Source organism: Talaromyces stipitatus, genomic scaffold (assembly GCF_000003125.1).
Source record: "Talaromyces stipitatus ATCC 10500 scf_1105507295515 genomic scaffold, whole genome shotgun sequence".
NCBI classification, from domain to species: Eukaryota; Fungi; Ascomycota; class Eurotiomycetes; order Eurotiales; family Trichocomaceae; genus Talaromyces; species Talaromyces stipitatus.
In genome coordinates this window covers 648,075-660,974 of record NW_002990118.1, presented here as the reverse complement: position 1 = coordinate 660,974, position 12,900 = coordinate 648,075, and the positions used below count along the sequence as shown (strand labels likewise).

Below are 12,900 nucleotides of genomic sequence, written 5' to 3'. Positions count from 1 at the left end.
ATTTTTTCCCTTTTTCCTACGGGGTTTTGGGTCGTTTTCCCCCCATGCCATCAGAATCCTATATACCCTGAGGGAGAGTGGCTGCTTCAAGGAACTGCAACACCGCAGGGTTAGGGACCTGGGATATATGGTTTTGTTTGGGAAGAATTTCAGTACGCCAACTTCTGGACCACGGCAGGTACGTGAAATTCGCCTAAGTGTCTATTCATGTATGATAAAACTTTTTAATTATTGACCTCCAGAGCTTGCCCCTTGGCGGCCTTTGTCCCAATAGGGAATTGGTGGGAAGCGTGCTAGTCACTAATCAATATGCTTCATCCGGCCCTCTTTCGAATGACTCAGATTTTCAGTGAGATTAAAGTGGCTGGGCCAAGGAGCCATTCAAACAATGTCCTACGACAGGTTAGATATCACCATCATTTACTATATTAAAATGAGACTCACCAAGGAATGCAATTGATGAAAGACGTCAAATTCGATGTAGTAGAATTCTTATGTCCAGGAATTGGCGATGTTTGATCTTCGAGCTTGATCACTTCTTTGCTTATTTGTGAGATTCCAATAACATTGTGTAAATATATCATTAGCACTTGTTCATTATCCACCTAGGTCGATACCTAGGTAGTGTGTCTATTGCCGGCCTGCTGATTGAGGTGCTTACCGTTGTATAGACTCTCCCATAGCATGTTCTTTTCCGGTGTTGACTCTCCTTGATATTCTGAAATTCCTTCGCCACTTGAGTTATTGAAAGTTAAGAATTTTGTATTTGACGGCATGATTGACAGGGGCTGTAATTAGTTTCATATCATCATCATCTGCATGGTCTCTATTAGTGAAGAGAAAGGTACCTCAGATTTGAATGGAGAGGTCTTTGAAGGCCGTGGCCAGATACTATAATAATAAGAGAAAGCAGATATAAATCAAATTTGAGTTTCAAGGCAGTGGCTTGATAGAGAGACATGTACATCGCCCAGATACTTCCTTTGGACAAACTTTCCAAAAGGATGTACTGTGCATATAGACGTCCAAAATGGCCCATTTTGCCCTTTTGGGATCTGTAATACGAAGTGAATAGAAAAGGAAGATACCGAATGATCTCCTTTTCCCAAAGACTATAGTATACCAACCCAATAGAACTTGAGCACATTGGCCACGGCTTTAACAACTTGTATCTTACCTAGGTATCTGTTGACCTTCCCAAGTGTCTTCTACAACAGTATCCATTTGGCAAGATTGCATGTTCAGTGCCTAGAGAAAAAGTGGCTGAGACTGAATGCTTTTGGATTACAGATTCTTGGTTTATTCTAGCACTTGCAATCACGACATAACTAGGTACGTAAATGGAATTCATCATGTGTACATGAGGTACAATAAAGTCCATGCGAGATATGATATTCGAAGCTCTGGGGAGCATTATGGAATCTTATGATCACTAATCACCAACCTTGGGAGTACATACCAGTAGAGTATGCATATCGATTCTGAAAAGTATTACTGTAAATGCTAAACATTTACCCTCGGTAATGAGTTGCATAACAACAGTTCTCATTTTATATGCTCAAAATACATTTCGAAGCCCATATTCGAAAGCCTCAACAGGGATGACGCTTCACCGAACATTAAATAACTTACTAGGGAGTCAATGGGCTAATTTAGATAGCGGGCACCAACTGCAGAAGCGGCTTTAGCAAGGATCTTTGCTATAAGGAATAAAGATAGGATTGGGGGTTTAAGTCTGTTCATCCCAGGGTCATCTACATTATCAGGGCAGCTGTGACTGGGTAGTGGAAAATTCTTTTGGTTGTTAGATGTGATTTTTGTGAAGGGCTCATAGGACCCGGGGGTATCTAATGATCATAATCTGGGGTTTCCGTTGAGAGTGGCACTGCATACTCACTGATGTCTTGTTAACTAAGATAGAAGAGAAAGTGCTAGTTATATCTCTGGTCTCAAGTTGCCTTTTGTAGGAGTAGAGAGTATCGGTATAGTGAGAACTAACTTATCTCTATTGACTGATCTGACTAAATCTCTGAATTAGGCGCTAGGTAGTATGTTACTGTACGTATATAGATGTATGTGGTGATAATTTCTGGATTAAGCCATTCAGAGATTCTACTGCGTGCTGGAGTTATTAGAAATAATATAAGCATTTAGAACAGCTCAAAATCACTCATCAACCACTTACAGGAAAGTTTTATTATGGAGGTCCTCTTTTTGGTGAATGGTATACAATTTGTTCCAATAGTTATGAGCCTAGGATCGCCTCTCTAATATGAAGATGACACTGAAACAACAACTTTAACTAGAATTCGAACCCGGGATCGAAAAAGAGAGAACCTCTATATAAGGCTAAGATGAATAGGTACAGTGGGTAGGTCCTATGTAGAATAATTAGGTAGAGGCGTATCCGAACCTGAGAATATCTAGGATGGTTTAAAATCTAAGAGTTATAGCACTGAGAGGGAGCTATTAGAAATAATATAAGTCCCCAAGGTTTTAGAATAGCTTGAAATCACTCATCAACCACTTACCAGAAAGCCCCATTAAGGGTCCCCTTTTGGTAGAACTTTGTTCCAACAGGAGTGATCTCTTGAATCCAGCAGTCACTCAAATCACGGCGAATAACGAATTAGCGAGGCTGATCATTTACTTTCATTGGCTTCTAACTTCCATTCTCGCATTGAATTTGACCCAGTAATCTTCCCCAGATTTGTCCCTCCGCATTCCGGGTAATTACTTAGGCTAATTACGAGAATATTCCCCGCAGGTTAAGCATAAACCTGGTCACAATACGACCTTCATTCGAGATAATTTCTACTATTGGCTGTGTAGGAGCATTGACCATGGCTATTAGTCGAGCTCGTCTTTGTATGCAGATTCCCGGTACACGTATTCGTGGCCTATGTTAATGGCATGGTGTTCCCTTCTCCCGTTCTCCATGGCTATAAATAATAGACCATTCGTCGCTTTTTCTTCTTCTCTTGAGCTCTCTTTGGAAAATCTCTCTTGAAAGAAAGGGAACATAACCCTGGCCATGGCTTTTTCTGAGGTCAACATCGAAAAGTCCGCCGCTAGCCATGTTGAAACCGTCTTTGGCAGCGGGGCTATCATCGAGGCTAAACATGCTTCAGATGAGGAGCACTCGCAGACCCTCTGGCAAGCGTTGCGTTCCAACCGAAAAGCGGTCGCATGGTCGATGCTCATTTCACTTTCGATTGTTATGGAAGGCTATGATGTCGTACTGATTAGCAACTTCTACGCCTACCCACAATTTACCAAAAAATATGGCGTCGATTATGGTGGTACTACAGGAACGCAGATTCCGGCTCCGTGGCAATCTGCCTTGAGTATGTCCAGCACAGTGGGAACCATCTTTGGTAAGCTCCTGTTATTTTTCTTTCCTGCTGTTCCTCCTACAATTCTAGATGGAGGTTCAAGTTGGCTTGTATGTAGCTAACAAAGGCAGGTGGTATGTTAAACGGTTACATGACTTCGGTCGTCGGTTATCGATGGGTGATGATCGCTGCTCTCGCTCTTCTCAATGGCCTACTCTTCATCGTATTCTTCGCGCCTTCGAACGGGGTTCTAGTTGCAGGTGAACTGCTCTGCGGTTTGACTTGGGGTGTCTTTGCCATTGTTGGCCCAGCGTATGCGTCCGAAGTATGTCCTACCAACCTTCGTGGATATCTCACTGTCTATGTCAATCTATGTTGGGCAATCGGACAATTCATTGCAGCGGGCGTTCTGCAAGGATTGGTGGATAGAAACGATGAGTGGTCTTATCGTATTCCATTTGCACTACAATGGATGTGGCCACTACCTCTGATGATTGTTTGCTTCTTTGCCCCAGAATCACCATGGTATTTAGTCCGACATGATCGTATCGAAGAAGCAAAACATTCTTTGCGGCGCCTTGGTGGAGACAAAACTGAAGAACAGATTAATGGACAATTAGCTATGCTAGTGCATACCGCCAAGATTGAATCGTCCATGGAGGTTGGAACTTCATATCTTGATTGTTTCAAAGGAACTGATTTGCGCCGCACTGAAATCTGCTGTCTCGCTTTCGTAGGCCAGATTCTTTCGGGAAGTACATTCGCCTACTCACCGAGCTATTTCTTCACAACTGCGGGCATGAGTACCGATCATGCTTATCAACTGAACCTCGGTGGTACAGCAATTGCCTTTCTCGGGACCCTTTGTTCCTGGTGGTTGATCACGCACTTTGGTCGACGAATTCTATATGTTACTGGACAGGGAATTCTCTGTGCAACATTATTCATCATTGGTATAGTCAACTCCGCTTCCAGTTCAACAAGTGCTATTTGGATCCAAGCCGGATTCTGCATTTTCTGGCTACTGGTCTACTCATTGACTGTCGGGCCCATTGCTTACGCAATTGTGGCCGAAACGTCTTCAGTACGTTTACGCAGTCTGACGGTATCCCTCGCTAGAGTATCCTATCAAATCACCAACGTGGTGAGTCAGGTTCTTGAACCATACTTCATGAACCCGACAGCCTGGAATGCTTCTGGCAAGACCGGATTTTTCTGGGGTGGCACGGCGCTTTTGACATTTATATGGGCTTACTTCCGCTTACCCGAGGCCAAAGGTAGAACGTATGAGGAGCTAGATATCATATTTTCCCGAAAGATCAGCGCAAGAAAGTTTGTTTCCCAGGAGGTGGATGCTTATGCTGCTAGGGAGGTTGTCAGTGCCGAGAAGGACTAGAGGCTTGTCATTGGACGTGGTGGTTACCAGCGTTGTCCATGCTAGCGTTTCATTCAGTTATTCTGTCTATTTGCCAGAGTAGGGATATACAGATCTCATAGTACCCTACTTACGTGCAGACTACTAGGATGTCGAAATATGAAACCTACAACCAGCGGTCCGACCCAGCCATGTATGGTAGCTTCTTTTGGCCTCCATCTTCATGTTAAGAGAACAATTAATAAATAGTTTAATAATTCAAGCATTGTAATTAGGAGCAAGGGGATGATTTGCCCTCAATCACTAGATATGCAGGGGTGTGTCCAATATGGGATTGGGGCAACTTAACCCATATCCTTCATATGAAAGGACTCCGTCAAGACTCAATCAAGCAACGCCGGCCTTTCGGTGATACAAGTACAAACATTTTAGCTTCCATATCTTGGTCACACATCCCCTCTTTCTGGGAAACGCGCGCATTTGGAAACGTGCGGAAGAATAGGGCGGTGGCCAGGAGTAACTCCATCCATGCCAAATGAATTCCAATACAAACTGTTTGATCGGACTATTAGCAAAAGCTCTAATACCTAGGTCAAAAATATAATTCGTCCCACAGAACTTCATCATTTCTGGCACGGATCCGCAGGGCAATAGATCCGGGATGAAACTTACTTCTAGAACCGCCTCCAAATGGCATAAACATATTTTTCATTTCTTTTGTTGGGGTTTCCCATCGACTAGGATCGAAGCTGCATAAATAAATTAGTTATAATCATTAAAAGACGCTTTCTCAGCAAGAGATAGAAATATGCGCCTTACATTTCCGGGTTGGGAAAGATTACAGGATTACGATGCAAGGTATAAGCCTGTGTAGATACTGTCATACCACCTGGAATCCTGTATCCAGCTAAAATTGCTCCTTCAGATGGAACAGCTCGTGGCAAGGCACTGGGCACCGCTGAATGGAGCCGTAACGCTTCATGGATGACCTACATCTAATATTAGATCTAAGTTTTCATGATGGCAAGATCGCTTGCCGATGTAACTTACCTGGTTCAAATATGGTAAATCACGGAGATCATCTTCCTTGAAATTTTCAGGCAGATTCTTAACCTCGGCCACCAATCGGTCGCGTATTGAAGGTTTCTTGCAAACCGCCCATACAAGATATGTCAATGTGATCGCAGTTGTGTCACTGCCAGCGACTATATAACCACCAGCTTCTAGAGTAATTTCAAATTGTGTTAAACCCTCGGAGCCACCTTTGAACATTTTTGTAAATAGCGTCTGCTTGGGATCGGGATTATTTTCCAGCATTTTGTTGTATCGACCAATGGCTTGTTGAGCATATTGAAACATTCTTTGCCCAGCTTCTGAAACTCGCCTCAACAAAGGGAAGATTGGAATGAACTGCGCATACCGAAGTAAAGTTGGAAAGGTCGTGCGAATTGCCATGAACGAGGAGATATTTTCAAGATCCATGATGTACTGAGTTTTCTTTTCGTTTAGGATTTTCGACAAGTGATTAGTTCTTGTCCGCTTATCTTTGATGGACTCTCGATGCCAAACTCACTTCACCCTTGTCCAACGTCCGGAAGGACTCCCCAAAGCTCAATTCCCCAATCACATCCGTAGCCATAAACGTCCACCATTTGAAAACATCAATAACTCCACGTTTCTGGCTCTCTTCCGCCATACGGCGGATAGTCAGTTGTACTCGCTCCATAACTACCGGCTCCAAACGCATAAGATTATTACGTGCCATTCCAGCAGATAATAGGCGCCGCCGAATCGCATGGTGACTTGTGTCAGTTGTGCTGAACAATGTCTTCAGGCTTCGGTGGCCAATATTCTCATAGAATTCTGACTTCAGATACCGTCCACCCACACGATGAATCTCCTTTACAGCATCAATGTCAGAAATATCCAATTCGTTCGGACTGACTCGAACAACGGGGCCTGAAAATTATCCCATATAGTTGGGTCAAGTTAGTTGAACAGTTTCTTTCGAGTCGTGCTGGCCTCGGTAGACGGATCATTGTTCTTTACCATATTTCATATGAAGTGCATGCACATAGCGGGGTCTAGTCCCTGAGAGGAAATAATATTTTGCGATGAGGTTGGTATATTTGGAGATCCATGGTCCAGGATACCTTGATAGAGGGTTTTGATGAGCTCGAAAAAAAAAATTCTACTCAAATCCAGTGATCAGTCCAAGGGCTCTCTGTTCTAACAAGTTTCTAAACATGGGTGAACTTCGCTACATGCACCAACCAGAATCAAAAATGCAAAAGTTCCAACGAGGAATTTTAGAGAAAGCGCGTCATGGGCAAGTTCAACCGCAGTGGACACCATCATGTGTGGTTTTTTACCTGGGTGCTTCGTCAGATTTCTGCAAGAAAAGATATGGTCAAAACATCGGATATCGCAAAAGGCGTTGCGGCTTGGCTTTGTACTTCTCATCTCTTGAAATATTCAGATATGTAGTAAATCGGCGATATCAACTCCGAGAACAATGTCCGTATAGTGTTGGCTTGCAGGCTAAGACTCTCGAATAGCCTTACTCCGAATATCCTGCGAGGTACAAATACATAGTTGCTAAGAGTTATTCGATATACATAAACCTTCTCCCCCGGTGCATATAATCGCCAACATAAAAATTGTCCGCATTAGTAATTTATCGATCCTTCACACAATCCCTTTGTCACTCCGGAGTTATAACCCTAAGACAGACACTTCCAATGCATTTATAAAAACCGGGGACACATTTCAAGACCGTGCCCATCCGGATAGAACCTTGATCCAGTCTTAAAACATATATTAATTCAATTCAATAAACGACCAAATTATTGTTTTCGGAGGGTGGAAATTACGATTATGTTCCAATGCTTCGGGCATCCGTTTCCACAGACATCGGGAAATGCTCCCTTTCCCCGGACCCGATCTAATCTCCAACACATTCTAACCAGCAGATTAGTTGGTACTCTAATAACCTCCACGTTTGAAATATCCGAATGAATAGGACCAAAGTCGTTCCATAAAGTTGATGAGAAACAAGTACATCATTTGATAGCCTGTTTGTGCGGATCTGTTGAAGTGACAAACTCCCATACACGTAGCCAATGTAATTTTAGTAAATAAATGCTAAAAAGGTGGAATGATTACTGCCAGCATATCTTCTAGTAAGCAGTTTTGATGGTGGTGACTCGAAGAGTGCGGAATGATTGGAAAGACGAATAATAAGGAAATTTCAGACCGAGACTGAAGTCTGTCAATAGGAGGACAAGGAAGCGATCGAGGAGCATCAAGATAATGGCACCTCTATAGTCTTGATTATTCCCAAGCCATCAGACCGCGCTAGACTCAGCATTTCTGTCAGTAGATTCGACCTCATTTACGTCGGCATTCCCATTTTCCATCGACCCGGGCGCATTGAGGGAGGTCGCCATGACAGTGTTTCACATTCAGGTAGTAGGGATTGCACATATAGTGTTTATCTAGAAATATATAATATCAGCGAAGTTGACCTCATCTAAAGCAGGAACTCAAGTACCTAGAAGTTGAAAAACTCAATCTCGCCTCTGCCTTCGAGCTCCACGCCTTTTTTGATTACATGTGGGCAGAACTCTGCCCACCAAGAATGACTATAAAGACTTGAAAAGATGTGGGACAAGAATCTAGCATCTAGGGCCGAATTCTTATTATATGCTTTGAATAGTTGGAGGCCACTACCACGCTTTAGTCTCGGTCAAAGAAAATGCAGCTGAAGAAACATGGCCAGGGGAATTCGCAGGTTGTTAGAAGCGTGGAACATCATTTGTCTCTCGGGGTGCTGTTCGATATGGTTTCGTAGACAGAATGTTCGGCTGGTTCTTAAGCTGTTATGCCGATGGCTTGTGAGACGCTCGCAAGTATTGGTTGATGGGAGCCATTCAAGATAGGACTCAATCAGAAGTATTTATTGCTTGCATGACCAGGCTCCTATCTCATAGTGGCGAGTCGGTTCGTCAATTATTAGGTCCAGTTCAATAAGAGCCCAGGAGCCGTTCTCACACAGGTAACTCGTCCAGGACTCGTAAGTAGGGTGGATCGACCGCAACTTAGTAAACTCGACGATGTATGCAATAGGAATTGATGCAAATATGAACTTATATCAATTCTTCAAGTTGCCATTCCAGAATAGAAATGTGAAGAGAATATCCCAAAGCCTGGTTATTCATTTGCAAGATATTATTATGAACTGCAGTAGCATAGACCGTCATCATCCGTACAGAATGGATACCCATCATCGCAACACGACATCAAACTGCATGGTTCGGGGCATGACCAGCATTGCACTGTAGTAAAAGTATATGGTCAGTCAAGGGAACATATAATACAGTTTCACAAGCTCTGCGAACGGTGAAAGCCCATGAATTCGAATGAGACGAATAATCAAAAATGAAAACGGAGTTCTTCCTGCTAACTCATAGAACCTAGGTTTGTAAAAGATAGTGGAGAAGTGGAAAATCAATGAATATAAAAGTCGGCTTACCTGTATCTGGAACAGATTGTTTATCATCTCGTGTCAATAAGCCGGGGGTAGCCTTCAAATCTATTGGAAACAATATTAGATATGCATTTTCGACATGCCTGGCGAGGCTTGCCGGAGCTATAGACTTGAAGTTTTGCCCAACTCACCATGGATGGGATCAGAAGCACTTGCCACTGATTGGCATAGTAGTACCAGGGCGAGCAAAAAGAAAACCATGATACTTCCAACTATTGCTTTGTTCTCCATGTTGTCGGTCCTCTAGTTTGTATGGAGTTCGTGATATTTCGGGAAATGTAACGTCAGACACTGAAACAAGTCCGAAGAAAAACCTGGATAGTGTGTATACTCTGGTGGTAAAATTCTTGAAAAGCTTTCTTTTTGCAAGAACTTCAATTGACAATTAGGATAAATGGATCTTGACAAAGCGAGGCAATTACTTTTTCTTGAAATTCTTATGTTTCTTGGTCCCTTATCTGGGAGTCACTAATATGGGGTCTTACATTCGGGGATGGAGAAAAATGGCGCGAAAAAAGGTGCTTGACAGGCTGTAGCGGGACATCCTAAAGCTTATTCGTTGCACAATTGAATCCACAAATGTCCCAAAGTAATCTAGCGGCCAACAGATTCGTCAGCTCATGACGCTGTCAGCATTGCCATGATCCCTCTCCAAATTAGCTGAGAACAACCATAACTAAGATAATCAAAATGCCGGAAGACCCCTTTACTGTTGCGCACGGAATCATGCTTATACTAATTGTTATATTAGCCTACATCAGTATTGGTTTTTGTGTAGTTTAGGTACATATACATGCCTTATGACGTCCAATACTCTAAGTCAATCAATTTATATGAACCATCCATGAACCCCGGCGTTGGTCGGTACATATCATGCGGCATAACCCTGGAAAATAGTATTCGTTATCTCGTCCATGTTGATCTTGCTCCGATATTGCTCCGTTAGTTCTCTACCAGAATATTTAGCTGACGATCTCTTACCATTTCGAATACAGAATACATCCATGGTTGCAGTATGACAGGAGTCTAATCAGCCGGAAGGTTGCAGGTTTGCCAATCTTCCTGCAGCATGTGAAAAGAGCCGGAGAAGGATGAAGTAACTGCTATGTGCAAATAAGGATATCAGTTCTAAGTTAGATTTACACACTCGGTGTCTAAATGTCACCTACGACCAGCCGGTTTGAATCATTCTTGAAACAAGCCAGGCGATTTGCCAACCTCGGCTTTAGGATGTCGTGGATCTAGACCCCCCCGCGCCTCGCACCACTTTCTATGAAATTGGGAGTGCGGTAGATTTTGATTGATTATTATTATGCATAGTCGCAAGCTAATTGGGCGAGCTGAGATGACCTGATTTGGGGTGGTTACATGGAACAGGTTCGCAAACCATGGACACCAACAGCCACCAACAGTATTCGTAGCGGGTTAATTAAGTACAAGATTCGTATCAACATTTGACTCTAACAAGATATATGTCACAGAATATGAAAACTAATTTTCATGCAGATGACCCCGAAAATTGATGCCCCGATCAAAGTTACCATCCCCGCCGTGAAGGTATTGCCAGTTTGTATTTCATTCTATGCCCACATACACACAATGTTTCAATTGACTGAGATGCCTCTTGAAACGACAACCGAAAAAAGCTTTTCAAACCCGCTACCAAATGCATCATCTTCTCTAGTCATTATCGACTGTCAACGAACAATCCTCACGCGTGTTTCTCCGGTAATCACATTATAAACTGTGGTCGAGGCTGTACAGAGAGGTGACCATACTTTCAGCAAAGCATCCAAGAAGGAAAGATATGAGAGTGCAAGGGGACTTACTTCTCATTTGCGGTTCAATAAGAAAAACATTGCCAGTTGGGTTCCACGCTGAATTAACCACCTCCGTTATTACTCTTCCGGTATCAAATCTGCCATCTGGTTCGGCTAACAATTTGGTATGCTCTTCCGATCCATGATCTCTGAAGTGGGTTTTCAGTGTTGCGTGGAGACTAAAACTACGATAACATATTGGGCATGTAGCGCGCAACGAGGTGGCCATTATAATAGCTTCTTGTAGGGCGATAGCAGACTCATAGCCCTTCTTCGTCTTGAGTAACTCCATCAAAATGGCGGGATCAAAGAGATCGGGGATACGCATGTGGCAGATAGTCCAGTCGTCAATATGCGCCTCCGTCAAATTCAGAGCTTCTCGGAAGAAATTATAAAACCCGCGAGGCTCCCTATTCCTATTCTCACGCAGAATTTGAGAATGGCCCTCACCACTGTCAGAGGCATGGCGATACAAATCTTCCATTCGTGCAAACCCTTGGTAACAGTAGAGACAGAAACAATGCAAGGATGAGTGCCGAATAATCGATTTCTGGACTCGGTATTTGCGCTCCAGGTTCTCGGAAGCGAACTGTTCGGGTTTGATTGCAAAGCTCGCGCCATGAGGAAGGATCGCTCTATAATAGGTTGGAGGGGTCGCCATGGTCCTGTTGAATGCCATTGGTTGCTGGCTTTGAGGTCCGTAAGGAGTATGAATAGCAAATAGATTCTTTTGCTACTCGTTGCTATTACTTGTCTTGCCGAAAAGAGTATATTTACCAAGCAGAGTCAGAATCAAGCATCTCCGGGCGACCCACGACTAGGTCTATTGGAAGCAGATTGTACGCAATGGTAATATTGAAAGGGTCCAGCTAAGAAAGAATTCAGGGCATTGAGGGAATAGGAGGTTGAGTTTGGGAAGACAGATCAGGCATTATGTCACTGAGTCGTCTCTTTTTTTATCCCTGAAGGCTTGTCTATCGAATCAACAAATCACGTAGAAAATCATTGCCTTTGTGATTTTTTTTTTCTCCGTCTGCTCTATTTCTTTGTTTGGCTCCTCGCTTACCATTGTGAAAGCATGCGAGGAGCAGGAAGAAGGGAAAAGATGAGAAGAGGTGTGGGAAGCAGGAAATAGTATCCGGATCAATCTCACAATGAAGAGAATGTTGCCCCTCATTAATACGGATCCTTTTGCGCGGACACGGCTCGACCTAACTAACCTCACTAAGACTCATCTTGGCTTGAGGCTTCATATCCAGTTCGCTTCTTCGCCTATCGTTCTACCCGGACGTAGTTTCCGTCAAATAGTCAGCAGCGTGCTTTGATATCCGAATTCAAGGCTGGATATCTTAGAGTGCCGCTTTCTTGAAATTTGAGTTCTCCGATTCCACTTTGTTGATGAGACTAGTCTAGGATTACAGCACGTCCGCTGAATTGATTGGTTTGGTGATGTACAGGCTGCTGTCCCTGTTGACCACTTATGTATTAGAGACTGTCGTTATGGATGCCACTGACTTGTATCCCAGAATGTGGCTGATCACAAACTCATTTGATATCCCTCGGCCGAGCTCTCAGTGGCCAAAATCATGTTCAATGTTCAATGTACATCGTCCCTACATATGGAATTTACCTTTGGAGAAAGAATCCAAGGATGCTATTCGCTTGGTACTTTGCAAGACAAACTTAATCGTCCTTTTTTTTCTAGAAGGTGTTGGTGCCGGAAAAATAATATAGTTCAGCAGTGGATCAGCTCCTGTCCCCTCGCCGTTAACAATTTCCATATTCATTGCCTTGATCCACCGTCTATCTAAGCCTCGATCG

General features: G+C 43.3%; 3 protein-coding genes across 3 annotated transcripts; 1 reads left to right on the top strand and 2 right to left on the bottom strand.

The window, feature by feature from the left end:
- Nucleotides 1–2,938: 2,938 nt before the first annotated feature.
- TSTA_042630 (sugar transporter, putative) lies at nt 2,939–4,767 on the top strand. The gene is made up of 2 exons (XM_002484696.1): nt 2,939–3,377; nt 3,467–4,767. The coding sequence occupies exons 1-2, from the start codon at nt 3,035–3,037 to the stop codon at nt 4,729–4,731; spliced, it is 1,608 nt and encodes a 535-aa protein (XP_002484741.1). The 5' UTR covers nt 2,939–3,034; the 3' UTR covers nt 4,732–4,767.
- Nucleotides 4,768–4,902: 135 nt separating this feature from the next.
- Nucleotides 4,903–7,132, bottom strand: TSTA_042620 (cytochrome P450, putative). Its single transcript, XM_002484695.1, has 7 exons — nt 6,985–7,132; nt 6,760–6,901; nt 6,284–6,669; nt 5,761–6,207; nt 5,530–5,699; nt 5,383–5,459; nt 4,903–5,262 (listed from the first exon to the last, which is right to left on the bottom strand). Exons 1-7 carry the CDS (start codon nt 7,066–7,068, stop codon nt 5,087–5,089), a joined length of 1,482 nt encoding a protein of 493 aa, XP_002484740.1. The 5' UTR covers nt 7,069–7,132; the 3' UTR covers nt 4,903–5,086.
- Nucleotides 7,133–10,658: 3,526 nt separating this feature from the next.
- Nucleotides 10,659–12,143, bottom strand: TSTA_042610 (uncharacterized protein). Its single transcript, XM_002484694.1, has 2 exons — nt 11,089–12,143; nt 10,659–11,015 (listed from the first exon to the last, which is right to left on the bottom strand). The coding sequence occupies exons 1-2, from the start codon at nt 11,756–11,758 to the stop codon at nt 10,957–10,959; spliced, it is 729 nt and encodes a 242-aa protein (XP_002484739.1). The 5' UTR covers nt 11,759–12,143; the 3' UTR covers nt 10,659–10,956.
- Between the last annotated feature and the right edge of the window lie 757 nt (nt 12,144–12,900).

Coding starts and splice junctions, on each gene's coding strand:
- TSTA_042630 (XM_002484696.1), top strand. CDS start 3,035: ATGGCTTTTTCTGAGGTCAACATCGAAAAGTCCGCCGCTAGCCATGTT. Junction 3,378..3,466: donor CACAGTGGGAACCATCTTTG/GTAAGCTCCTGT, acceptor TAACAAAGGCAG/GTGGTATGTTAAACGGTTAC.
- TSTA_042620 (XM_002484695.1), bottom strand. CDS start 7,068: ATGATGGTGTCCACTGCGGTTGAACTTGCCCATGACGCGCTTTCTCTA. Junction 5,700..5,760: donor ATTTACCATATTTGAACCAG/GTAAGTTACATC, acceptor TATTAGATGTAG/GTCATCCATGAAGCGTTACG. Junction 5,263..5,382: donor ATTTGGAGGCGGTTCTAGAA/GTAAGTTTCATC, acceptor CCGATCAAACAG/TTTGTATTGGAATTCATTTG.
- TSTA_042610 (XM_002484694.1), bottom strand. CDS start 11,758: ATGGCATTCAACAGGACCATGGCGACCCCTCCAACCTATTATAGAGCG. Junction 11,016..11,088: donor TATTGAACCGCAAATGAGAA/GTAAGTCCCCTT, acceptor CTCTCTGTACAG/CCTCGACCACAGTTTATAAT.